The sequence below is a fragment of the Balearica regulorum genome, chromosome 1 (assembly GCF_011004875.1).
Source record: "Balearica regulorum gibbericeps isolate bBalReg1 chromosome 1, bBalReg1.pri, whole genome shotgun sequence".
NCBI lineage: Eukaryota > Metazoa > Chordata > Aves > Gruiformes > Gruidae > Balearica > Balearica regulorum.
The window spans coordinates 198,888,559-198,915,771 of record NC_046184.1 but is presented as its reverse complement, the minus strand read 5'-3'; the positions used below and the strand labels follow the sequence as shown (position 1 = coordinate 198,915,771).

Here is a 27,213-nt window from a genome sequence, read left to right as displayed (position 1 = left end):
CCTCCCCTGTCACAGCTTCATGCCGTTCCCTCAGGTTCTATCACTGGTCACCAGAGGGAGGAGACCAGCACCTGCCCCTTCACTCCCCCTCATGAGGAAGTTGTAGGCCACGATGAGGTCTCCCCTCAGTCTCCTCTTCTCCAGGCTGAACAAACCAAGGGACTTCAGCCTCTCTTCATATGTTTTCCCCTCTAGACTCTTCACCATCTTTGTTGCCGTCCTTTGGACCCTCTCCAATAGTTTTATGTCCTTTTTGTACTGTGGCACTCAAAACTGCACACAGTACTTGAGGTGAGGCCGCACCAGCGCAGAGTGGGACAATCACTTCCCTAAACCAGGTAGCAATGCTGTGCTTGATGCACCCCAGGATATGGGTGGCCTTCCTGGCAGCCTGGGCACACTGTTGACTCACGTTCAACTTGCTGTTGACCAAGACCCCCAAGTCCCTTTCAGCATGGCCGGTCTCCAGCATCTCATCGCCTAGTCTGTATGCATAGCCAGGATTGCCCCTTCCCAGGTGCAGAATCCAGCACTTGCCCTTGTTGAACCTCATGCGGTTGGTGATTGCCCAGTTCTCCAATCTGTCCAGATCTCTCTGCAAGGCCTCTCCACCCTTGACAGAATCAACAGCTCCTCCCAATTTGGTGTCACCTGCAAACTTGCTCATGACACCTTCTAATCCTACATCCAAGTCACTTAATGTTTTCAGAAAGAGAACTGGCCCTAAAATGGAGCCCTGGGGAACCCCACTAGTGCCTGGCTGCCAGCCTGATGTAACCCCGTTTACCATAACTCTTTGGGCCTGACCCGTCAGCCAGTTGCTCACCCATCACACTACATTTTTGTCAAGCTGTATGCTGGACATTTTGTCCAGAAGGATACCATGGGAGACAGTATCGAAAGCTTTACTGAAATCTAAAAAAATGACATCAACTGGCTTGCCTTGGTCAACTAGATGGGTGACCTTGTCGTAAAAGGAAATGAAGTTTGTTAGGCCCTTCCTCTCACAAACCCGTGTTGGCTGTGACCAGTGACTGCCTTGTCCTTCAGGTGTGTTTCAATAACTCCCAGCATAATTTTCTCCATAATTTTACCAGGCACTGAAGTGACACTGACAGGCCTGCAATTACTAGGGTCATCTTCTTTGCCCTTCTTGAAGATTGGAACAACATTTGCCAGCTTCCAGTCAACTGGGACCTCTCCAGATTCCCAAGACCGTTGAAAAATAATTGAGAGCGCTCTCACAATGACATCAGCCAGCTCTCTGAGCACCCTGGGATGAATCCCATCTGGCCCCATGGACTTGTATGCATCCAGGTGGAGCAGCAAGTCCCACACAATTTCAGGGTCAGCTGGGAGTTTATCGTTACCACAGTCATGGTCCTCCAACTCAGGGCAACTGGGGTCCCAGAGCCTGTCATCAGTGTTGAAGACAGAGGCAAAGGCATTAAACATCTCTGCTTTGTCTATGTCCCTGTTAGTAAGGTGACCATTCTCATCAGGTAATGAGCCAATATTCTCTCTGGTCCTCCTTTTGTTATTAACGTACTTAAAAAAGCCCTTTTTATTGTCACCCACAGTACTGGCCAGTTTCAACTCTAACTGAGCTTTGGCCGCGCAAATTTTCTCCCTACAAAGGCGAGCAGCATCCCTGTAGTCCTCCCACGTTGCCTGACCCTGCTTCCAGCAGGCATACACTCTCTTTTTCCACCTAAGCTCTAGAAGATCCCTGTTCAGCCAAGCTAGCCTTCTGCCCCGCCTGCTTGACTTGTGGCATTTTGGAATCACCTGTTCCTGAGCTCTTAGGAGGTGGTCCTTAAAACGTGACCAGCACTGATGGACCCCAATGCCTTCAAGAGCAGTTTCCCAGGGTACCTGACTGACTAGTTCCCTGAGCAGCCTGAATTCTGCTCTCCTCATATCCAGGGTTGAAGTTTTGGTGGCAGTTTTCCTCCTATCGCCAAAGATTTTAAATTCTACCACTTCATGGTCACTATGGCCAAGACAGCCACCAACCGCCACTTCCCCCACGAGACCTTCTCTGTTCACAAGTAACAGATCTAGGAGGGCACCTTTCCTCGTCGGCTCCTTTAATAGCTGTACCAGGAAGTTGTCATCGGGGTGTTTCAGGAAACTCCTGGACCTGCTGGTATCAGCTGTGTGGTGCTCCCAGCTGTCATCTGGCAAGTTGAAGTCCCCCATAAGGACACGGGCAGTTGATTTAGAGGCCTCACTTAGTTCCTTAAAGGATAATTCATCGGTGGTGTTGTCCTGGCTGGGTGGTCTGTAGTACTCCCATGACATCCCCCTTATTTGCTTGCCCCTTAATCCTTACCCAGAGGCTCTCAACCATGTCGTCACCAACTTACAGCTCTGTACAGTCCAGCCCCTCTGTTACATAGAGCACCACCTCCCCCACCTCTCCTGCCCTGCCGGTCTCTTCTGAAGAGCCTGTAACCATCCATCACAGCACACCAGTCACAGGACTCTTCCCACCAGGTCTCAGTTATGCCAGTGACGTGTAGCACTGGGACTGAGCCAAGGCTTTTAGCTCTTCTTGCTTGTTCCTCATGCTGCGTGCACGTCCACGTTCCTCATGCATGTCCACGTGATTCCATAGTGCGGCCACTGGATGTTGTCATTGCTCCTTATAAATACCAAATCTCTGTATTACTGTCCCATAGGGAAACAAGGTTTTCCCAACATACAAGGCTAGAGCTGTTGGTGGAGCACCTGCAACCACCACAAGTACTGGAACATCTGAATAATGACAACAGGGAACAAAGCAAATACCACATCTTACAGAAAATTTAAACAACCAAGGAAGCCTGGATTCCAGTTATTGCTCCAGTCATCTAAAACCCTCAATAAAAGCACAATGGGAGGCACTAAGTGATGCTTGTAATTTGTCCATTTGATGACTATCTGGGAAGTTTCATTTCATTGTGAGATCTACATTTATTTGTATTTAACCGCAGGCAAAATATTTCCAAGATAAGAAAGTACCGATCACCTTAAGGGGTCTTCTAGGCAGAACAATGCAGACACTCCTTTGACAACAAATGGGATTACAGACAGAAGCTTCTGTTAGCCGACACATTTGATATACTTAAAAAAATGAAGAAAAAAAAAAAGATTAAGAACCACAGTAAGTGAAGGAAAACTAAAGGCTATGCTTTTTTAGTTGCTTCCCAGATGTTCCTAAATACTGCAGTGCAATTTTGTGCTGGGTTCAGTCTTTCCTGACTGCAGGTTACTGCTAGAAGATGAGATCCCATTCTCACCCTTCCCTTACATCTGATCTAGCGCCCACACAGGCAGAAGCTGAGTTTGAGATTACTGGTAGGGAGGAGAGACTAAAAGAAAAAAAAAATTAATTAGCCTTTCAGTGGCTCGACAAATGGAAGGAATCCATCATAACACTGCAGAGCCCCTAGATTCTGTGCAAGAACATCAGTGCAACAGCCCCTAGCGGAAGCAGCCCCCAGTTAAACTAAATTACGCACAACACAGAACTTGAGTCAATTTTGCCTATTTTCAGGCGAGACTGTCCCTCACAGAACTACTGCGTTTGTTCCTTCTTTAGCTACTGTTTCTCCAAACTGCACTTTTTAACAGGCCAACGCTGTTGTCAGATTCACCCCACAACAAACCAACACGTAACTCGTTTTAAGTTCTTGTGCATTATTCCCACTCTGACACATTACTTCAGTGCACAGCAGGATTAGCCTTTCTTCTGCAGCAATACTGGCCTAACTGGAGTTTTACCCTCCTCCAGCCCCATGGCTATGTCCTTGGTTGTCCCAGTATTTGAACTGGTGCAGTTTATCAGATGGCCACACAGCCTCCTGCAGGAGAAAACTGAGCTGAGCAGGGGAAAAAAAGACAAAACCACAAAGTTTTCCCTCCCTGGCTTGTTTGGAACGCAGATCAGCTTCCAACACTGCTTGTGCTTTCATTTCTGCCAACTTTTCCCTCCCCAACTCCCAGTACTCAAACTACTGCTTAGGCCTTACTGAAACCTAAAAGGTTTTCAAAAGTAAAGCACAACAAACTACAGCTAGTTTTTTGTTTGCTGCTCTGATTATATCCACCTCAGAGCAATGGCCCTGCTATAGAGCATATAAGTACAAACAGCAGTATTACTTGTATTATGGTAATACTGTAGGCAAGAAAACCAAAACTAACTAGTAAAACTTCATTTCTAGATTCCAAAGTCTCATGCCAGCATCATGTCACAACAGCTTGAGTAGACCAGAAGATTTTAAGATTTCAATTTTCATCTTGAATATAATTTGTATCTCAAAATATTAATTGAATCCCTTGCATATTAGTTAATGAAATAGCTATGAAATGCAGCAGAAAACTGTTTAATAGGCAAGAAAAATGATGCAAACAGCTTATGATGAGAACCCCAGCACTGCTAGATACAACTCTACAGACCCTAATGGAGGAAAGGACAACGGAGTGCAGAGTTGTTCTCAAGTTTAGGGAAAAGACATTTATAAGCCCTTTGGAGGAGGAGGGAAATACAGCAAGGTGTAGGGCAGTAGCGCTGCTTGTTCCATTTCACGTTAAACAGACTTCCAGGATATCTGGCTTGCTTCAGGGCAAGAAAGTAGCCTTGAAGCGCTGTGGAGGGAGAATGCAGGCTGTGAACCCTCTCCTGCTTAGTGCTGATAAATCTGTCTGGCTGAAAAGTTCTTGCTCTGGAGCAGACAACCGTACCTTTTTAAGACCATGAAAGTCCATGACTGGTATTCAGCCCTTTAAGTGGTTTTAGTCTGTGAAGATACTGAAAGCAGGTCTGGCCTTCACTCTCTGAAGGAGTTGACAAGTAAGTCAGCAGATGATTAGTTTTCCAAGCAGCCGCCAAGCATCTGAGACAGATTTATTTAGTATTCAAAAGTGTTGATCAAGCTCAAAGACTGACACATAATAATACATGCATATTTTTAAACAGAACCTAGCACAGAAAAATAACAGTGCACTCAGGCCAGAACTAGTAGAAAATCAGCTTCTCCAGTTAATCTGATGTACGTTTATCCTGGAGAATGACTGGAACAGCAGGAAAAAGGCACCTTTACTTGCTAGGTTTTAGCCAGGACAAGTATAAGCAACTGCAGAAATACTTCCAGGCATCGCCAGATGTTTGCATATCCCTAGGACTCAAAAGAAAAAAGTGGAGCTCTGCTCAGAAAGTTCAGAAAAACCATAAACTTCTCCCCATCTCCTGGGACAGTCTCTCCCTTCTCCCATGTTGCATGCTTGCCCTCGTATAAATGACAGAATTTTAGCCATCAACATACAGCTGGTAAGAGCAGTCCTGGAGTCACTCAAGAGGAATAGCCAACACTGGAAACAGCAAACTGGCTCCAAACAAGGATACGTAGCTGGGATTTCTTGTGGACAAAAGTAAAATCTCTGGTAGAAAAAAAATCCTAATTACTATGACTGTCAGATAGCAAAAAACTGCCAAACAGCTCTGAGAACTGAACTCTGGTCACCTATTACAGGGAGAGATGTGCACATTTAGGAGTGACACCACCACTTACAGAATGCACATTGCAGCAGTGCAGGAGACTAAGCAATTACCTACACGCCTGCCAGCAGATCTTTCAAATAGTTAAGATATATACATAACCAGTACTAATTGCACAATATATTTTCAAATCATTCATATTCGAGCTAGTCACCTTTTAGGGCTATAGAGGCTAGACTGTCAAAAGGAAAACAGATGGATAGCACCTAATACGATGTCGATGTAAGAAAACTGTAAGAAAGAAGCAGCAGCGTAAGTCTGTCAGATAGGTAACAGAGAGCCTGATGCAGGAACGTGTCTGATATGTCTTAGTATTGCAGAAGTGACTAATAGCATATAAGTGCTTTAAACAGTAAAGCAGAAATTACTCTTCCAAGTAGAAAAAAAAAAAACAAACTTGTTTCTGTTGAAGACACTAAATGCTGTGGAAGTACTACACTTTAAACTCAGCCCGGAAAAGACGTACAGCGTCACCAGAACAGCCAGAGATATCCCCTTTCTGGGGCAATATACTGGACTTGCCCTTTATTGCAGCTCAACTACACTTCTCTACAGCCTACTGTAAACACAGGTGTACTCAGCAAACACAGGAATCAGGTGAAACAACTGAAGTACTACCTCATACGTGACCCCAGTCCTCTTTGAAGCATGTATGTATTTAAAACTCCTCAATATATTTTGCCAATAATGTGAATTAAAAAAAAATAACAAGCAGAAGTTGTTAGTTCAAACAATTTTATCCACATCATGGATAAATAATTTTTCTCCATTGAAAAAGCTTTTCCTTTGTATGGCTTTTTCTTCCCACCACTATTTTCTTTTCCTTTTTGAGCTTGTTATGATTCAGTGATAAGATCCATAAATGTGAAACAGTCTCAACATGGTCTTCAGCTTGATTTTAGATGTTTGGCTTGAAAAATCCAGCATATCCTCTGCAAATATATCCAGAAGAGTTCATGACTTTATTATCTCAATCATATTTTGAATTAGCAGAAGACACAAACATTGAAAACTTTTTTTTTATTATCGTGACAAGAAAAAAAAGAAGGTTCAGCTAAAGTAAGAGCTTTGCTCTGATTACTCAAAAGGATTCCAACTCCAAGTATATTAAAATACCTACTGTTATCAGTCTCATCGTGGGTTGTTGTGATTATTATTTGACTCCATACACATTCCTTGCACATCTTACCTACATATTCTGTGCTGACCCCAAGTTTAACAGCTAGCCAACAAGCATAATACACATTACACTGAATCATGAATACCTACACTTGATCAAGCTATCACAAAAGCTTCTTTCTATTCAAATCGATCGAGTTCTTTTTAAAGCTATTATTCCATTGTTCAAAGATTACTCATACTTGTTTTAGACTAATTTTTTCTCAGATATCGTTCGTAAGGTAGCTCTGCATTTCAAAGAACTTTGTATTTGCCAAAATGACTGTGAAATCAGTTGTGTCACTTTATATAGTTTTCTCCAGTTCCTTAGTTTTATTGCCTAAATTTACTCAGAAGAAAGCATTCACTGGTGCTTTGATTGCAGAACATACATACAGATAAAACAGTAAAGCTCTACCTTCACTTATTTTTTTTTTTTTCAAGTTGGGAGGATTCAGACAATCAGTTATAACATTTGTTCTTTACAAAAAGGCAGTCAGATACCATGCCAAAGAATGCTTAGTCACAGCAACCAGAGCTATTTTGGTAGCTGAAGAGCAAGCAGCTGCAAGAATTTCTAAACGTGTTAAAGCATCTTCTTAGCTCCTCCAAATTAAATTACTTAACCAAATCTGTAAAATTTAATCATACCTGTTTTCTTTGTTGCAGTAATCAGTGAAATCACTTTCACATCTTGTAGTATTTCCTGCCTTGCTCTCCGTTTCCTTGGCTTTAGAAGAGTCTACTTTATTATTATACTTGGACAGAATCTACAGGAAATATCAAAAGGGAATGAAAAGAATTATTTAAGAACTCAAAACAGGATTACAGTTTATACAGTTTTAATAAGTAGCAGAGAACTCTTTCTTTTTGAGGAACAAAATTTGATAGGATTAAGCCCTTTTAATTTTACTATTTTTTATATTAAAACTACTTAGAAACAAAAGTGTATTAGCTAACCTGTAGAACATCATCTGGTATCCTTGTTATTTCTGGAGGTGGAGGAGTATTGAGTAACTGGTCATAGTGGTTTATTTTGGGAGGAGAAGGGTCTCCAAAACGTTTAAGATACTCATCAGAGCTCACAGCAAAAGGAACGCTATCTTCTATGTATTGTTTATCTGTTGTGTCTTTCTTTGTCACCGACTCAATCTTCCCCCCCTGCTTTACCTGCTGCAAAAGAGGTATTAAATGCCTTCGGTTAATTTGCTTATCTTGGGTAAAGTATTTATTAAACATTGTTACAAAATTTCCATTAGAAAGTTCTACAATGACATAAGAAAAAGTAGTATTGGAAAAGAATCCCAAACTGACATTTGAAAAACTGCTTAAGGTAAAAAGTGTGAACGTGTACTTAATTGCTATTTACTACCTTAGGTTCTGCTTTTAGCCATCTTGCTTCAAAATTTGGGAACTGTGGTGTTTCTGTATGACTGGGAAGAGGCAGTTCATTTGTCTCTGGTGACCTCGACAATACCGTATTATTTGCTCTGGAAGGGGTTTTCACATCAGGAGTACAGAACACAAGTATCATAGGAGAAACCATCCAGTCAGCTGCTGAAATTAAGAGGGGGAGATAAAAATACATACATACACACACACGTGCACGTATAAAAATATTATCAGTTCCAGTGCCCCAGTTTAGTTTTCTAAGTCTATTAGCTTTTCATAGATTTGCATATTCTAAAACACCTGTATCATTTTAGCTGGTATTTTTAGTATGAAGAACCATCCAAATTACAGATTTCCATAAAAGCAGCAAATGCAAATGTAAAAAAGTAATAAATCTAGTGCCACTACTGAATATAACTGAAAAAGCCCAACTTAAATCAACATTGCTTTAGCTTCTCATATATTCAATTGTCACTATGTTTGTCCCAAAATCTTCACACATCTTAAAAAGAACATATTACATCTCTCAAAGTTTTAGCACTACTCATGAAAGCTCTAAGTTACTGTCTCATTAGTCTCTTTCAAAACATTTTATTTCCTATCTTTAAACAGATCTAATGGGTATTCTCAGAAAAAAAGACTAAGTTGGCAAAACAGTATTTTTATTTCGAATTAGGATAAGTTGCCGTTATAAAATGATGGATCCCTCTGCATAATTCTAGATGGATGAGAAGAACAAGCAAAGATTTATACTGAGGTGAGAAACTTTCCCATAGAAGCCACCAACATGTCATTTTCTAGACACTGGTACTAATACAATGATTAACTGAATTAACTATATCTAAAAAGAAACACATTTTAAAAATTAACCATGTGTTTACAATGCATTATGTAAAAAATGCATATGTCTATCCATTTCATATATTTTTAACTTACTGTTTTCAGCTATCACTTTTGGCCTAGGAGTAACCATGATTTTCCTGGATGTCATTTCCGGTACATTCACTTCCTGATCATCTTTTTTAACCAACCTGAAAACCAAACCTCTCAATTAGCTCTCAAGTAATACAAAGAAATCACAATTAAAGGAATACTGTCAACCTGATCACTTTTCTAGTATTTGTTCATGCAAGTCAAAAATTTGTTTCCTCAAAGATGATTTTTTCATAGCTTTCTCATCTATGATTCTACTGCAGCAATTTGTAGCATGCAAATTTTCAGTCCAATCCAAGGCATACCCCCCCCAAAAGGAGAGAAAAAAAGAAAAAACAAACAAAGAAATGCCATGGGTAGGATCAATTTTCTTTGGCCGAGATGATCAATTCCATGTTAGGGGTACAGCCTATTTTATTTTGAATTGCCTGTTGCCTACAAAATTCTAAATAACAAGAGGAAATCTTTTTGGCTTTTTACCTACTAACATTATTGTGAACACTAAAAGATTTTTAATTCAATTTTTAAGTTTGAATAAGATTACTTATGTTAATCACTAGCTGACTTCAGAGTGAAAAGCCATTTAATATAAAATCCACAAAACTTGAAACTGAAATTTTTAAAATTCTTTTTCATATCCAAGATATTCTAGTGGAAGAAGGGCGTAGGCAGTTAAGAAACAATAACACACAAAAAGGGGAAGCTTACCTAAACTCTGCACAAAAGTGTGGCTATCAGAAAATTCTTTTAAATGTTTAAAAGTTATCTTAACTATGAGAACCAGATATAGAGCTTCTCTACAAAAAGCCTAAGCTTTAAAAAACAAAAATCCACTTGAGGCAGTATATTTTACTTAGATGAACACATGCCAAATTTTGAGTTAAAAAGTAATTTTTCAAGTAAGCTTTGCCTTAAAAGTATTATAGATACCTGAAACCATATGAATTTTAGTTTTTATTGTTATACTTGTTCTTCTCCATTGTAAACACTTTTCTTCAGACACTTTTTTTTCTTTTCTTTCCTAATTACTTTTGGTTTCAATTTTGTAGTAGGTGCACTGAAGTACATTGTTCTTTTCACCTGCTTCAAAACTGAAAACCCGAAAAGCAAAGTTGGAGGAGTTGAGGTGTACTAAATTTTTTTAAGAACTTTGAAGTGAATTTTTAAAGTGGTTTTCACACAATGCCCAGCTGCTAGACAGATTTCAACAAAGTACAAGACCTGGCTGGCACAAGCAAGGGATATGAAAGGGCAGGGCTGTCTCCAAGACAGGCAGAATTATTATGTGTCTTTGAACCTGGAAACTACAGGTATAAAGGCTACTTCTGTTGTACTAGTTTTTGCTTATCTGATCATAGGGGAAGAGATTCTGCCCATTATGCAGTGAAAAAATATCTTTCTTTTCTTTTTTTTTTTTTTTTTTGGTTAAATTTACTGGCTTAGTGTTCTGCCCATTTAACATGCTGAACCTTCTCACTACAAGGTGAGATGAGTGCTTTTGGGAGGTACCAAGCTGTTTAATTGCTTCAGCCTTTCTGATCAAACCACAAGCTAACTCTAACTTAATGATGCAAAACAAACATAAGCTGAAAGACAGTTAAACAACATTTTAACTCTAATGACTTAATGTGATTTTTTGGGTGTATTTATATATAAGCATCTCTAAGGGACTGTCCAATCATTTCACTAGAAGCCACAGAAATAGAATCTACATTTGCAAATGTATCCATTTATAAATGACAGCCATAATTAAAGCTGAAAGTCACATTTAAAAACAATTCTCATTAAATAGAAAAAGTAGTACAAACCGAAAAAAAGTTATCGATATCAAAAGATCTTAAATTGTGTGATAAGATGAAACTATTATTTGAGAGTGAATGATTTTTGAATTAATATCTTTCAGGATTCAGTAACAGTTTTCCTGTTATTACAATTCCAATACTATAAAGCTTATAGACATTATAGTATTTACATAACTATTCAAAAGAAAAGATCCCAAAACTATTTTAAAAGAAAATATATCTTTTCACTTTTACTTCTCCGCCAGTAATCTTAAATAAAAAGACACTAAAAATTTATCCATTGCAGTAAACCGGATCTTTGGGGGATAAAGTCACTGAAGAACACGGTTCTGAAAAACTTCACACCTGTGTCTACAGTGCAAGTATCAGGGATTAAAAAAGAAAAATGTTGAATAATTATTTCCACAACTTATTTTGAATATGATTTGGGTTTTGAACAATTTCTCTACCAAATATTTAGCTGCAGAACAGTAAGCTTTTTATATATATACTGTCAGCTTTTAAAATTGAATGTGTTGCTAAAACTAACTATAAAAACATGATTTAACTACCTTTACATTACCATAGAAGTGCAGAAAAATACTTCTACTGCTAAAGTGTTCTACACCTCACTGCTGCAAATTCTTTAATTTTAATTAGAACAGAGAAAATCTGGAGATGTCTTTTCAACAGAAGACTGGAGCAAAAACAACTAACTGTTTGTAAGGTGGGGGATGGACAATGTAAGAGAGAATACAGTGTCTACAATGAGGCATTTCACTGAATTATTTAGAAGTTTTTTCTGAGTCTATATTCCTAAAGCTTTTGAAACCTTTAAATTGGCTATGTAATATCTACTGCAGACAACACGTCCTCAAATCCAAGGTTAAGGAAAGCAAAGGATCACAGATACACTGTGCATATTCCCTTTGTAAATAGATTGCATATGGAAGACTCTTATCGCGGTGCAGTCAAGGGAAGGAGCGTATCGGAGACGTGTTTCAGGGCAGCGTTTGGCAGTGCAAAGGGTACACAAAAAACCCACGTAGATAGTTGAATAAAGACACAGGACTAACCGGCTGGTAGATAACATATCACCTGCTTGAAGAAAAAGAGAAGGGCAATAGCAGCAAGAAACCAGTACAGCAAAAAGAAACTGCAGAAAATTCAGTAGACAAACAATCTGAACTTAAGTAATTTACTCACTTCTTGCTTGTCTGAGCAGTTTTACGAATAAGTGACATCGTATAATCTTCATTCATACACATGGTATGTTCACTAATGCCAAAGTGTTCAAGTTTTGGTGTTACACACTCATAATCGTCCATCTTTAGCATGCATTTTGGTGTTTTGGGCAAAACACAGGGGGTCTCTGGTTTTAGTGGAGTCCTGTTCTTTGAATTTTCTTGGCATGCATGTGTCGTTTGTTGTCCTTTCGCTGCGCTCCAAGGCCTGGAGAAAGCATATTGTGAAAGACCAAAATCTGAAAGCTGGGGGTTACGCAGCGGGTCTTTAGGCACCAGTGGCTTCTCAGTACAAGCAGGAAGATGAGGTACATCATCTGATTTTTCTTCGTCAGATTTATTCTGGACAGATGCTGTTGAGTCACTGTTAACTACTACTTCTTCCTCTTCTGTTTGAGAAAAAGTGATAAAAAATTGTGAGAAGTTTCTGTTTTAAGAATTAATAAAGTAAATTTGATCTCCCCTACCCCCCTAATTCAAAATGTTTTATTTATTATTGTAAAAAAAAATATTCCTTCTTTCATTTGAAAACACTGAACCTGAAGCTACAACAGATATCAAAAGCTCATGTCAGACTAAGCTATATTTATAATATAGCGTCTGCATGATGTAAGAAGTTGGGGGGGGGAGGTGGGGGAGGTATTTAAAATAATATAGCAGAAGCATTGCCTTTTAATGATTATTTATTGGTATTATGTATTCAGATACACTTAGCTTAAAAATACATCTTAAAAATAAATTAACCTTGTAGCTGTTTGGAGTCTTCTTTAAAAGCAGAGCGAAGATAGGGAACAAGGTACTATAAAATCAGAGACCATGATTTTGTTTTGCATAATGACCGGATAACGCTCAGGAAAAGGTTAAGGCGTGCCCTGCCAAAACCTTCTTGAAGATTGATTGGGCCCTTGATATCGAACGGGGTTTGTTTGGTACAGGTGCATGTGCACTTTCTGACTGGATTAAGGATCTCCCCCTCCCAACAATCAAACTACTACTGCTTCATAGATTGCCACGTGTCACCTAATCCCCGTACATGCTTCTTTTGTCCCATTTGCACTATGGAGCATACTAGTTTAAGATTTTCTCTATAGCGATTTAAGTTAATTTGTATTCAAATGTGATCATTTCATTAATTCAGACGCATCTACAATAGTTTCTCATGCATGAGAAGCTGAAGCAGCATAATTCTCTGAGTTATGAAAACATGTTCTCTAGTATGTTTTCTGAATATAACTCTTACCTGAGAAAAAACCACATACACTAACTTAGAGTTAGATCTCCTGGCATGCTTTTATGTTTTTGTATTTTGGTTTATTCTTATGGCACCAATCATAACAGAATCCTTTACCCTCTGGATCTTATTATAAAGCAAATAACATAGATGTACTAGATCTCTTAATTAATAAAAACATACACATAGCTAAAGAGAAACATTTCAGAAAATTACATTTGTCTTCACATACTGTATTGCCAAGAAATATTACCTGTAGTGTCTTTGACATGTGATTTGTAGCCATATTTCTGGAACAGCTCTCTTATTTTTCCAAGATCTGCTGCATTTCTTTGCATCAGTATTTCACTTGCCTTCATAAAGTCATGAATTGCTTGTTTTTCCGAGAAACTTTTACCAAGACTGGTATTAACATCTTCCTTTGGGGGTCAAGGAGGGGAAAGAAAACATACAAATATGGTTTTCAAATCACCACATGGTAGCTGTTTACACATGAAGTGTTTTGGGAATAAGTATTGAACTTCAATTCAGATGAGGATAAACAGAAAATTTAGCTCTTATCTATACTTGAAAACTAGGGTACAAAATATCAGGAATATATACGGCATGAGTGTACAAAAACTTACAAAAGTTAAACTGAGATGACAGTTCACAGTATGATAAGTACTTACTAGAACCGCTCAAACAAAAATATATGCTTTTACTCCATAAATACATCAAATAACAGCAATTAGTCTGGACTCTTACTCCCTATGTACAAAGAACTAGCACAGAGCAGATGTTAACCTCAAGTTTATACCCTAGCTTACCTCTCAATTATTTCTATACTTACTCATTTCTATAGCTTATTTTAGCTTATAGCTTATTTAGCTTATAGTAGGAGTACTGCTGTTAAAGAAGTAAATAACACTTGTAACAAGTTTAACTGAATGGCTGAAGGTACTAAAACTTCTGTGAAGATTTTCTTTATTGCAAGTGCTAGTCATTGAACACAAACAAGCATACCTCTTCTCTAGGGAGCTGCTGCTCCTGAATCCTTCTCCCCTATACCTACACCTTGGCACAGCTACAACTTCCCTGTTACCTTTGTCCCCTGCTGATCTGAGTGACAACAGTGATTGCAAACTAATAAACACAGTGCTAAATCTACTTTAAGTCACCCAAAAGTTTTTGCGCACTACCCCGACATCCACAGCCATTATGAGGACTTAGAGGTAAATGAATAAAAATAAGAGTCAGAACTGCTGACTACCAAAGTTGTATTGTGGCTTAGTGATCAAAATAGAACAATTATTTTATGTAACAACCACCCCCCCACCTTGTCCCAATTTTCAAGAAGGAAGCAAGTTAAGATGTTACCTTCAGAGTCCTGATTTCACAATGGAGGTCTTGTAAAACTCTTATTGGAGATTCATCTTCATAGTCTTTGATATGCATGTTCACAAAAAAGGGTTTGGAAAGAAAGAAGGGGTGTTAGTATTTTCAGTACGCAAGTACATTCTACATCACAATGTAATCTCCTATATTAGAGATGTTGGAGTCGTATGTCAGAGAAAGAGGGTCAAGATAGAGAAAACCAAAGGGAAACCAGTTCATGTCAGGTACCCTGCACAGCAGGAGCCTGCAACTTGCACAGTGTGTTAAGCTACACAGAGAAACTGCACAGGCTTCCATTTTACTGTTACAGATAATACTGTAGAAATTAATATATAGCAGATGTTGGTACAATAGGTAGGTCCCTGGTCTGCTGAGAATTATTTATGCTGAATTTCTATCCTTAAAGAGCTTGAACTTGAAGTAATAAAAATTGGAAAAAGTGATATAGACACCACTGAAAAACATACATCAACAAAAAGGTGAATTCTTCTGCTTTATTTGCAAGTGAGCAGATGTTAGCATTGTTTGCTCATACATGTAGTGGTCATTACTTCTTTCACTAGAAATTAAGGTTAATGCAAATAGTGTAAGAGAGGACACATGCTATATGACAAGACAGCACAGCGATAACTCCAATTAGATGCTTGAGCTATCTGTGCAGAGAACAAACCCTGCAAATGCGTTTTCCTGTCTCAATCCATGAACAGACTAAAAGCAAGAATATGATTCCCTATTTGTTCCGTTTTTCCCCGTGATGAAAGCTCACCTACACACCCACAAAGGAGCTCAGAGAGACAATGATATGAGCGGGACCCTAAATAATACTCTGCCGAGCTACTCCCAGGCCCATCTCCGCATGCCCAGAGGGCCACAGGGGCACAATGGCAGGCGGGAACCCAAATCAAGGACTTCAGAGGAATAACCACCCCCCTCGGGCTGTGCGAGCAGAGCTATCGGCCCCGGGTATGACATCCATCACCACGGGTCATCGGGAGGAACTCTCCAGATCACCCTCCTCACTTCGGCTCTCGCTGCCTGGAGGTGGAACAGGACCCACCAGCCCGATCCCGGTGCCGGGCTGCGGCCCTAGGAACGGGAGAGGCCTCGGCGGACTCGGCCGCCCCGGGAAGGGGATGATCCCAGGCCTGCGCTTACCTGTGTCCTCTCTGCGTAGGGCCCGCTCGAGCTGCCTGGCCTCCTTCTCCAGCGTGAGGGCTAGGGTGCGCAGCTTACCGAAGAAGTCCCTCGACACGTCCATCGCCCGCGGGGAAGGGGAGCGCCAGAGGGACAGAGCCAGCACCACCCGGCGAAGGCCGCCCGAGCCCCGGCTAGTCCCCGACCGCGTGAGCGGCTGTTAACGACTGCCCTGGGCCTGGGGCTGCGCGCTGGGAGCGATTCTGAGGAGAGGAGAGGAGAGGAGAGGAGAGGAGAGGAGAGGAGAGGAGAGCCGAGCCGAGCCGAGCCGAGCCGAGCCGAGCCGAGCCGCGCGCTGCCTGAGGACGGTTACCGCCCGCCGCCAGCTTCGAACCGCGGGCAGCGCGCGCCCCATTGGCGCCGCCAGACCCCACCCACCCGCCGAGAGCTCTCGCGAGATGTGCCTCGCGCCGCTGCTGTCTGTCGTCGCCATCTTGCTTCCCGCCGTGGGGGCTGGAGCCGCCACCGGAGTCGGTGAGTGAGGGCGGAGGGGAGGGGCCCGTTAATTACAGGGCTCGGAGCGCTGCTGTCGTTTCTCATAGTGCCGCTTCGCCCCGAGTCTTTTGGCGGGTTTGCTCTCTTCTCGCTCGGGCTGACCTGGCCCTGAACCGGGAGATAACCCCGGTGGGGAACAGGCAGGGGATCCTTCTCCCCGGGCAGCAGCAGTAGCAGCTGCGCCGCGCGGGCCGAAACCTGCCTGGAGCTGTCGGGTGGCTCCTGTGGCACCGGAGAGCCCCAGTGGGCAGCTCTGCCGCGTCGGCCTCGGTCCCTGTCGACGCTGCAGCGGGCGCAGGCCTGAGGGCGAGCAGCCGGCGCTGCGGTGGAGACGGGCAGCTCTGTGCCCTGCCCTTCCCTGACGGGGGCGGGGAACGAGAGACTGAGGCAGCAATGCCTCCGCGAAGCCCCACCGCTTCACTTCTAAACTGGATCAGAGAGTGGAACATCAGCATGCAGTTGCACCGTGGCAGTGGGGTATGGCGGTGTGGCTTTTCTGAGCAGTAGGGCTGGTTTATGCCCGTTTCAAATCCTTGTCTTATTAGTTGATGAAGATACGGTATAATGAGAGACCTAGGAGTTAGGCATGTTTAGGACTAATGAAGAGGTTAATGAAGAGGACGTGTGTAACATCTAAATGTTGCTTAGCCTTTCTTGCCTTTTCGTCACACCCATGTGTTACGTTGGACACTGTATTTGTGCTATTTAATGCTAGCTGGTCTAATATAGAATATTGTTTTTCTCTACAAACCTGATTTCCCTTAGTTCAAAACCAAGATGATATAATTGTATTCTAGTAAGTTCATGGAGAGACTGTAGTTCAGAACTTAATACTGAGGAAAGATCTCAGATCTGGATCTAGCAGGTGGACTTGGAAATACTCCCTGTTTTGACAATGCAGTTAGCTATTTGGAGAAGGAATTAATTAAGTGAATCATTTGTTTAATAGTATCTGGGTCTGGTGGTTTTGGTTTTTTTCATCAATACTTTATGGAGGACATGCTTTAATGTCAACGTAAGGATAATTGAGTAAACTCTTTAGCTAAATAAAGAGTTTTGTTTCCCTTTTCTGGTCTGAAGTTTCCAATATGTCTTTGTGCTGTCTACTGTATATAATGGTTGGTTGTGAGTATCAGGTTCTGAACTTCAGACTTCAAACCAGACAGCTAAAAGGCACTGGAGTGTGTGCAGATTTTTCATTTTTCTTGTTAAATTTTTACTTTTTGTCCCTAATGTAACGAGCATTTTATATTTTTGTCTATATTTTAAGGCATAATGTTTTTAACAACAGTATTACTCCGAAAGAGAATTCCTGGAAAACAATGGATTGGAAAATACAGGCGACCAAGAGTGGTTACCCTTTCAATGAAGCAAGCGATGATCCGAAGGTTGGAAATTGAAGCAGAGAATGAATATTGGCTGAGTCGACCTTACCTGACACGGGAACAGGAGTACAGACATAACACAGAAGAGAGACGTGCAAAATGGGAAGCTTTCAAAAGCCGGGTGAAAGCCAAGTTCCCTGAGCATAGATATATCAGCGATGATTTAAACCACTTAAATGTGACGAAAAAGTGGACACCTTGAATAATATGGCCTATTTACATTTGGCACGCATTATGCGCTACCGTGGGGTCTGCCGTTGTACCTATTATAGTAGTTTTGTAATTCAGTATGATAAGGGTAGATGACAAATGAGACTTTGGACAGTATACAAAAGTTTACATTAAAAGTAGTCCTACAGAACAGCGTGTTTTCTTACTATTGTCTTTTTAGAAAAACACTTCTTTCTGTGGCTCTCTACCTAATCTGCCTGCCTTTTGTTCTTCAGGGCTTTTGCATAAGAACAGCGTGTGTTACCAAGTGTGGTGATGATGATGATGATGTGAACTGGATTTCTAGGTTCACTAACTTCCTTTTGAAAGCTAGAACACACCTGCCCTGTGGAAAGGGATTATCTGCTGGTACTGACCAGATGGCTCTTACTGGTCCCTCTCCCTTTGAAGGGACACTTCTGTATACATCAGTACATGAGACACAACTGACAATACTTACACAGTGCTCACTTAATCAGGCGTGTACCAACCAAGATGAACTAGAATTACAGAGGTAGGTGTATGAGGCTGGAACTTGTGGAAGATTGCAATACATTCCAGGTTTTAACTTTCTGGAAAGAATTAATGAATTTAAATGCTAGTGTCATTGTCATCTCTGTCAATTTGGGTGTTACTGCCTTCTCTTACAGAGATGATTTCTGATCTAAAAGGAACAGGGCTGATTCCTGCCTGAGTGGCAATCTGATTTCTAAGCCATGCTGTGTCCTGAAGGAATACAGTCAGCCACAAGTTAGAGTTTTGTTATTTCTCCTCTCAAGACCAAGTGACCTGGAAGATGTGGCAAGTGTTATCTTGTTTTTACAACTGAGCTGCAACAAACCCTGTGGAACAGTTGTAAAATGTTTCCCAGGTAGGCAGTTCTCACTGATGTAACACAAACACGGTACAGCTAAGCGATTTTCACATTCTTTCACGTACTTTTATTAAGTTGATATTGCATTCACTGGTGAATTCAAGTGTCAAATCCATTAATATTTTACCACTTTGGAAAAGAGGCCTAAAATGGTACAACTTTTTTATTTAAACATGAATTATACTCAGAGAAGTATGAACAGGTCTGAACGCTGAGTTACAAAATCCTGAATGCGCTTTTCAATGGTTATAAATGGCTTAAGATAATAACATTTATGAAAAAGTATACATACAGGGAAATTGCACAATATAATTAAAACATGAAGGAACTTCCGGCAAAGTAATGTGATTTTTGTATTTAATTCAGTTATAAAAGCCCATTTTAAAAAGTTACTTCAAGTATTAAACTATAAATGGCATCATGTTTTCTCTGTGCATAGGACTAGTCCTGTCTATCTGTAACATATAAAAAATACAATAAATGTGTCATTATTACATAGATCTTTTACACTTCACCTCAGACTTAAATACAGCTCATTACAAGTGTAGGCAGCACAATTAAAAATAACTGGAAGTAGAACAGCTGGGACATTGTGATTAGTGCAAATGTCGATGACCCTTGCTTGCAGATACAAAAATAATTGCAGAGCTAACCCAGGGATGTTAAAAAGGGGGCAGGGAGAGGGGGGCAGGCTTAACAGCAGGAACACTGCCCCTTTCTGTGATATTTTTATGATTGTAAATTGCCGTTCAGAAAGATTTAAGTTTCTTGCAATAAAGCTGATGATTGATAGTAACAGGTTAAGGGACAGGAGAAATTAGAGAGGAACACGCTAAGCAATGTAAAGAGAAGGGAAGCTGCCTGTCACCGTTAATGCTTTGGTGCCAATAAAGGTGACCCCAACACTTCATCCCCAAGACATCTGCTTGACTGCTGAGCGTGTGCTCTCTGTTTCTTGGGGCAGGAAGTGGGAAGAAAGAAGGGCAAATGCCCCCAAAACAAAGCAAGCAATCCTGTAAACATTACCAGACTTTACTACCTCATGGAAATAAGATTCAAGTAATTGCTGCAGAAAACAAACAGCCAAACATCAGTTTTAATCAGCATTAAAACTAACTACAACTTGCAGCTTCATTACATTTCATGACAGTTATGTAATTACGAAAAATGCATATAAAAAGCTATATATACAAAATAAATTGATAGAAATGAGTGTAGGAAATGTGTTCAGTATTACAACAAATCACTTTATATGCAGCTGCTCTTTGGTGCCATTTAGATAGAAGAGCCTCTGATGTTGCATACCTAGCTGGTTTTTAGGTACTGTGACAGATGTGTTCTTGATCTGCACTGACAGTTAAAGCAGCCACTATTTGGAGCCTCTGTAAACGTATACCTGAATCTCCCAATTATGTATAATCTTAATGGTGTTCTCAAAGAACATACACTATGAAGCTCAAAGGGGTTTTATTTATTTTATTTTTTAATAAATATGGTCGGTCAGTGCTCCAGATCCAGGCAGATCTGGTTAATTGATATCATAGTCAATGCCTTGCTTGGTACATTGACTGACACTGCTGCAAATGCTCCTTTTTTTCCTCCTCTTGGGGCTCTGGTGAGCCACAACCGGACCATACTGCAGAGAGTTCTTTGAGTGGGTATCAAATGGTATTGAACTTCACTAAAACCTCCAAACCCCCAAAGAGGATTTCCAATCAAGAAGAGCCACACAACATCAAATGACAGAAGAACAGTACCTTAAAACTGCAGGCATTTAGCACTCAGGAGAACAGGCCCAGTTTCTAAGAACAGCATACCAAACAGAGCTTGGTACCTGCAAATTCCACACTCAAGGGGCAGCTTTAACAAAAACATTACTGTAACTTCTACTCAAATCACTAAAAGTGCCCAAACTGCCTCTAAAATAACCCTCTGAATATTTAAAGTGGAAGTTCTTATGGTTTATGATGTATCTAACTTGTGACACTGGAATCTCAGGGTAACCCTGTAGGAAGTGAGTTACGATGAAAACATGCACCTCTTCCTGCTCTCCTCCCATAATATGCCTTTGGAAGGAGCAGCAACGATGCGTATGTTGTACAGTCTGTGAATAGATCATCGTAAGAAAAAAACCAGGATTAACTGTAGTTTTAAGTATTTTCTATTTATGGATCTCCCTGCCTCCTCTTCACAGGGATGGGTTTATCACCTTAAGACATTTCAGGAATCTCAAGGAAAAATCACACTGAAATCTTGCCCTGTGTCACACTTCTGTCCTCACACATGGAGTTTAATGTCATTTTGTGTGCATGACTCATGTGTGGGTTTTATTTTTAAAGAAAAAAAGCAGTAAGAAGTACTAAAGCAGAGTTTCTAATTGCAGCCAATGTCAACTATCCTGCATTAACTACAGTACTATTTACAGCTTGCAATAATTTTGATGGATCTAAAAAGCTTAAGGGCTGTTATGTATGTAGGTATTTTCAAGACTTGCTGATACAGAGTAGGTTAAAGCACAAAACCAACATGTACAACATGATCCAGCACCCTAAGCAGTTATTTTCTCAGGCTCCATCTCCCTTCTGGCCAGGACAGGCAGGGCTGCTCTTCTGGCTGCAGTCACTGGATGTTTTCAGCTCTTCAGTGCATGAGCCAAAGGGACCCACTTCCTGGAGCACCCCTACGGCCCCCCCCCCCGTCTCTGCTGGCAGCCATACGCACCTGCTTGCAGCTCAACAGCCAAATAGCTCTTTGTCCTCACCAACTTTTTAATTCCCGGCTTGCTCCCTCGTTTTGCCAGTCCTACTCTTTAATCAGCACAGAGTGCCCTTGCTGCTGGCTAGAGACCTCTCAGGACAGGGCTGTGAAAGAGCAGAAGATGTCATCCTACCGCCTTTGATGTGATACCCCCTTTGCAGCTGGGGCCTGCCAGGAAAACTTGCCCCCCCCCCATCCCTTTCACTGGTGGGCCCTGACAGTTCATCAATACAATTCCCTTAGAGAACTTAATCCCTTTCTACCAGTCTGGGGTTTCTTTTAGTAACCAGTTCTCTGGGGGGAGGAAAAAAGGGGGGGGGGGGAAGGGAGTACTTGAATAATTTTACTATGTAAAGACTTCACAAAGACTTTTCAGTAATGCCTGCTTTTACAGCAAAAGGAACTCCGGCCTCAAAAGTATCCTAAGCACACTGCTCTCCTCTTGTCTGAAACACAAGAAACTCTGGGACAAAATGTACCCATGATCTGCATAAAGATGTCAGAAACATCAGCTCTTCATGAAAAGCCACAAAAATGTCCATCAGATATAGCTATGGCCGAATCAGTGCTATTTACCATATTAGAGACATGGATTTTGCATATAGTTCTGCTAGACTATGACTGGGCATGTATATGTTATCTCAGCTGCACTGATGCAGTGAAAGTCAGATGACATCCCAGGCCCTTCGTTACAGTTCCACCAGTGTTTGGGGCTGCAGATTTTGGTATTGCATGTGCAGTCTTCTGTCTCCGTTGTCTTCTCCAAGAAATTTTGCTGGTGCAGTACTGCTGAGAGCTTATATTCAGATGAGCACTTCTCACTTGACATTTGAGAAGGAAAAAGCTAAACCTTTCAGATTAATGTCTAGCAAATGTTCTTCTAAGTTTTGAAATTAGCAAATGCAAAGTTTCTTGTACAAAGCTTGAAGAAACATTCTGCAACTTTTATAAAACATGCAAGTTTGGACCATTACTTCTGTCTCAAAAACATCCAACAGTGACCAAATCATATTCATAGGTTCTCAAAGTGTTCTTGTTCTAGAAGATTAATATTTAAGAAAAATTTATTCTTTCCAAAGACAAAAAGAATACTTGTTTTAAACCTTACAGTATACTTGATACCTCAGTACCTCCATCATAAACATATTTGACTTGAGTGGCAATCAGTCAAGGAGAAAAACTAAACAGGTTCTTTTGGTCCAGATCATCAGTCTGTATGAAAAGGGCTCATGTCTATTAGTAATCAACATCAGCTGAACATCAGAAAAGTTACAGACAGGAAAATAGTATTTATCACTTTTTCCAGGTGCAAAATTCCAATACCACCCACAGATGAGTTAGCAGCCTTCGTTACAGAGGAGTGAGGGGGAAAACCCCCATGTTGTTTGCAATAGGTCTTGAGCTTAGGATGGACTTTATTCCTCACACAGAAAACACGTTTTGCCTTTTGCGAACAGGTACATCACTGCAGAAAGCACTCAATCTTTAGCAATTGCAGCATCAATTTAACTGCCCTTGAAAGTGGCAGACTAAAGCACACAATTTTTCAGTGTGTTAACACAGATGTATGATTCAGCACTAATTTTCTTGTAAGTACTTGATATTTGTTTAAATGGTACTTTAGAACCAATAAAAACTTCTGCCTTTATTAAAAAGATAAAACAAAAGCATAAAACAGTATTTATAAACCATTAAGAGTCCCACAGAATAAGCAGTACTCTTCCACTTCCATTTTCTAACAACACACAACTGCAATACTGTTTTTCTTGTGGGTACTTTACCATTTTGTTACTGCCTCATATAGAACACTGCAAACATTATTAACAGAAAATGTAACAATTGTTAATTCCTTTTTGGATTGGCTTTTCTTTGTATGCTGATAGACAATTGTTGGAAAGTAATACTCCATGTTTTTTCAACTAAAACCTGAGTTTGCTTCTTTGAGCTCTGTTCTTGGTATAGTGAAATAAATCAAGTTAAAATGACGAGGGGGCTCAATCCAATAGCGAAAAAAGCAACACCCAAGTAAAAGGCTTTTACGTTGTTGGCATTGCCTTGCTCCAAAGCACAGTGAGTAGAAGGAATCCTCAGTCCTGAAAGACTTGGAAAGCTATGACCACGGGGTAGACTGGTTAATAGGAAGAGGGGAGAAAACATCATCCAGTCCCTTCCCCATCACCTGGTGTTTGAACTATGTATAGTCACACTTCAGATTCACTAGCCATGCTCTATGTTGAATTCCCCCTCCCCCCCTTTTTTTTTTCTTTTTCTTTTCCTTTTTTCTTTCCTTCTGTACCCTGAAGACCTGCTATGCAAGTGACTTTTGCAGTGTCTAAGGTGTGAAGTTTGCCCGTGGGGAGGTAGGAGTCTCTGCAATCTACCCCCACCACTGCAGCATAACAGAAATGCATAGTTCCCACTCTGGACCTTGTGCATCCAAGCAGGGCACTTCAGGATTTGGCCCTTTGGTAGCAGTATGTAATTCAGTGTTGCATAAATGCACATTAAGAATCTTAAGGCATCTGTCTTAACTTCCCTGCTCTGCAATAGTGCTTACAAGAATCCATTGTACTGTGCAGAAACTTGAACTTGTCTCTTCCTAAAAATGTTCATGTTCCATTTTCTACTGATCAACTTCTTCCAAACAAAATTAAGTAATATTCAAGCACAAAATATGTTGCAGTAACCTAATGAAACAAAAAAAGGTAATTAGTGGAATTATACCATTAGCTTTGAAAAACCTAGATCACAGTGCATTACAAGAATGCAGCTAGGTAACCTGTAATTTACAAACTCCTGATTCAGGACAGCAATTAAGGTAACTTCAACTCATAATTAGCCTTCTGGGAGGTGTGGGTTTTTTTGTTTTGTTTTTGTTTTAAACCTCTCATGTTTTAGAAGAACATCAGTCCATCACCGCTGACCTGTGGCTAGAGTCTCTTGGATCCCTGATTGGCAAGAACTGCTCATTCATTTTGAATTAAATTGATAGATATGGGGACACAAATGATATTTGCCTAGGTGAGGCTGGGGGACTGCTGGTGGGGGGATTGGCCTTCTTTTGCAAAACATGCTCTTTTCTCTAGAATAATCTGGGAATTTTACTTGTCAGCCATGACTTCAGTTGCTTCTGTGGCACATTATAGGCATAAAATTGAAAAATCCGACTATCAGTCTATCACAAGGTATACAAAAGTACATGGAACAGATGTTGGATCTCACAGCTATTGCATGGTTGCTTACAATTGCAGGGAGGCTGGAATTAACCACCTTGGTCTACAGAAACTGTGATCAAATCCAGCTGAACTCAGAATGGCTGAAACATTGTGCTACTGAGTTAACCATTATTTGAGAGAACACATACGAAAATGCTTTTGTGTTGGGTGCAATTATGTACTATTTATTTATACAACTTTTACAACTTCAGCAGTTTGGGCAAGTGTGACAAAGTACACGATCTTCCTTTATTAAATTTGGTCTGACTTTAGGAAGAGAGGGAGGATAGGAAGGAAATTCATCACAAACTATTACCAGTTAATTGTCTAGCTTAAGCCAGTCACTTATGCTCCCCCTCTAGGTCAGTGGAAAGGAAGATTAAGACCTTTCTATAATACCCTATCAAAGGCTGCTGGGATGAACTGGTCTCAGAAGGTATCTATATTCCTTTCTATGAAGAACAGAAAAGCCTTAGTAACCTGTTTAGATAAGATTAGTTTTTATATAGCTAGAGGATGAACAAAGTCTCTTGCTTGGGACATTCATTTACACATTTATATAAAGCGTTAAGAAAAGCTGCAAAGGGAAAACTCACCATTGGTGGGTGTTCATGGTTGAGTAGGTTTTTCAGAAGTACCACTAACTAGTTGAATTTTGGTATTGTATGAGTTTACACTGAGCAGTCTGACCAACATCAGTTTGAGTATCACACCATCCCCCACAAAGACCTTTTAAACAGAATTTTTTTTTTTGTAAAACAAACCACCCCCACAAAACCCCACCAAAACAGTAATTCTAGGTCAGAAAACTTATTTAAAAAAAAAAAAAAAGGCAAAACCCCAGTGATCCCAAAATTACTGAGCTCAAAAAACTCAAATATTGTGTTTTCTTTTCAAAGAAAATGGGAATTCCTTGCAAGTTTCATCTCCCAGTAAAAAAAAATAAAAAAATAAAAAAATACAAGGGGGGTGAATGACTCTGCCCATAGCATCTACGGTTGCTAGCTGTCCACAGAAGATTTGTTTCTCTTCCAGACAGAAAAAAATAATGGAAGCTTATAAGCTCACCACAGTATGAAGTCAACATAAGAGAAGTCTAATTTAGTCACTGGAAATACACCAAGGGAGGTTTTCATATATGCAACAGCACTCACTGTATTTCCTGAAGGCAAAGTGTGCACCGAGCTCTTACATAAAAGATCACTGTCAATTCCAAGCGTGCTGACGCAGTCCGTATGCAGATACCTATATTTACCTATTGACCTTCCTCCCTAAGAAGCACACACAGCTTCTTAAAGTATAAGAGCAGAGCACGGCCCACCAATATACGATTAAGAAAGATACAGTTAAGGAGCTGTTCCTTAAGAACAGTGCTTCCTCAAGACAGCACTTCATCTTGAAATCGCCTATTTAGCAGATTGGATTCTTTTTCCTGATCAGGTAACAAATCCAGCACTACACACTTCAATCTAAATTACAGGATTAGTCTGACTCATCTCAGATCTAGCCAGGCCATGTTTCCTGCACTATAGCATTACTCTTTTTCTTGTCTTCTGGACAGCCGTTCTGAGTTTTATTTAGACTTTTCTATTACTCATCCCACATCAGAGGACTCCTCTGCATTCCATGACTAGTGACTTTTGACTTCAAGATGTCTATTTTAGCTTACTCATACATATACAGAAATGTCAATCAATTATTTTGGTCTTACCTGTTTCTCATTGAGATGGTTGGTTAGTAATAAGCTGAGATCAGCTTTCCAATGAAACTATAATATGCTTTTTTGCACCTAAAACGTGAGAGAATCTCAATTACATGTTTTTGCAGATTTCCACAAAAAATAACAAAGATTTCAAACCAGAAGGCACATTTATAGTACTGTGCCTATTTTAGAAAAAATACTTCCCTCCCCCCTAATCAAACGTCAAAAGATCCAAAAGCTCAGAACAGGAAGTGAGAAAGCAAGAATTATCTGCCCATTACCTTAGTGTAATAACTCAGTTTGGAGCAGAGTATGAGACAGAAGTTAGCCTTAGTTTATAAACATGCTGACTTGATTCTATGGAACAAATTTTTTGCTATTTGACTCCAACCAATTCCTAAGGACTTTTTAGGCCTAAAAAAAAAAGGCAATGGAAAACCCCACCACAAACAAAACCACAGAATTATCAGAAGTGTTATGGTGCAGGCTACCTGATTTAACATTTTCCTCTTCAGGGCCACCTTCCATCCACTGACTGTCACTGGCTAGCAATCGATTTTGTGATTCACTGAGTGGTCGAGTAGGAAAGGACTGATTTGCTCCAGAGCTGAAAAGCAAGCAAAGTCAACAAGAATTCTGTAATAGCAGTACCTGCTTATTTCAGACATTTCTAGAGCAGTGAAGTTACTTAAGAGCAAAGCAAACAAAAAAATCCCCCTACAC

General features: G+C 40.4%; 3 protein-coding genes across 8 annotated transcripts in view; 1 reads left to right on the top strand and 2 right to left on the bottom strand.

Moving 5' to 3' along the window:
• Positions 1-2,933: 2,933 nt before the first annotated feature.
• SKA3 (spindle and kinetochore associated complex subunit 3) lies at positions 2,934-16,253 on the bottom strand. 5 transcript variants are annotated; one of them, XM_075742201.1, is made up of 9 exons: positions 15,814-16,253; positions 14,641-14,705; positions 13,535-13,700; positions 12,013-12,439; positions 9,029-9,123; positions 8,073-8,257; positions 7,661-7,870; positions 7,352-7,470; positions 2,934-6,474 (listed from the first exon to the last, which is right to left on the bottom strand). In XM_075742201.1, the coding sequence occupies exons 1-9, from the start codon at positions 15,914-15,916 to the stop codon at positions 6,441-6,443; spliced, it is 1,404 nt and encodes a 467-aa protein (XP_075598316.1). In that variant the 5' UTR covers positions 15,917-16,253; the 3' UTR covers positions 2,934-6,440. The 5 variants fall into 5 exon arrangements, with proteins under 5 accessions (XP_075598316.1, XP_075598315.1, XP_010307461.2 ...); XM_075742200.1 differs by having other exon boundaries at positions 7,661-7,873; positions 8,073-8,254; positions 15,814-16,250; XM_010309159.2 differs by having other exon boundaries at positions 7,661-7,873; positions 15,814-16,247.
• MRPL57 (mitochondrial ribosomal protein L57) lies at positions 16,173-18,093 on the top strand. Of its 2 annotated transcripts, none has more exons than XM_075742206.1 (2): positions 16,173-16,326; positions 17,618-18,093. In XM_075742206.1, exons 1-2 carry the CDS (start codon positions 16,251-16,253, stop codon positions 17,932-17,934), a joined length of 393 nt encoding a protein of 130 aa, XP_075598321.1. In that variant the 5' UTR covers positions 16,173-16,250; the 3' UTR covers positions 17,935-18,093. The 2 variants fall into 2 exon arrangements, with proteins under 2 accessions (XP_075598321.1, XP_075598322.1); XM_075742207.1 differs by lacking the exon at positions 16,173-16,326 and adding an exon at positions 16,400-16,824.
• Positions 18,094-22,619: 4,526 nt separating this feature from the next.
• The window catches only part of ZDHHC20 (zDHHC palmitoyltransferase 20), a 47,829-nt gene continuing 43,235 nt past the window's right edge, over positions 22,620-27,213 (bottom strand). The window contains exons 11-13 of the mRNA XM_075742203.1: positions 26,982-27,097; positions 26,500-26,577; positions 22,620-24,260 (exon numbers count right to left, since the gene is read on the bottom strand). Coding sequence (XP_075598318.1) covers positions 26,540-26,577; positions 26,982-27,097 — 154 coding nt within the window. The 3' untranslated portion in view covers positions 22,620-24,260; positions 26,500-26,539. The remainder of the gene's footprint in view (positions 24,261-26,499; positions 26,578-26,981; positions 27,098-27,213) is intronic.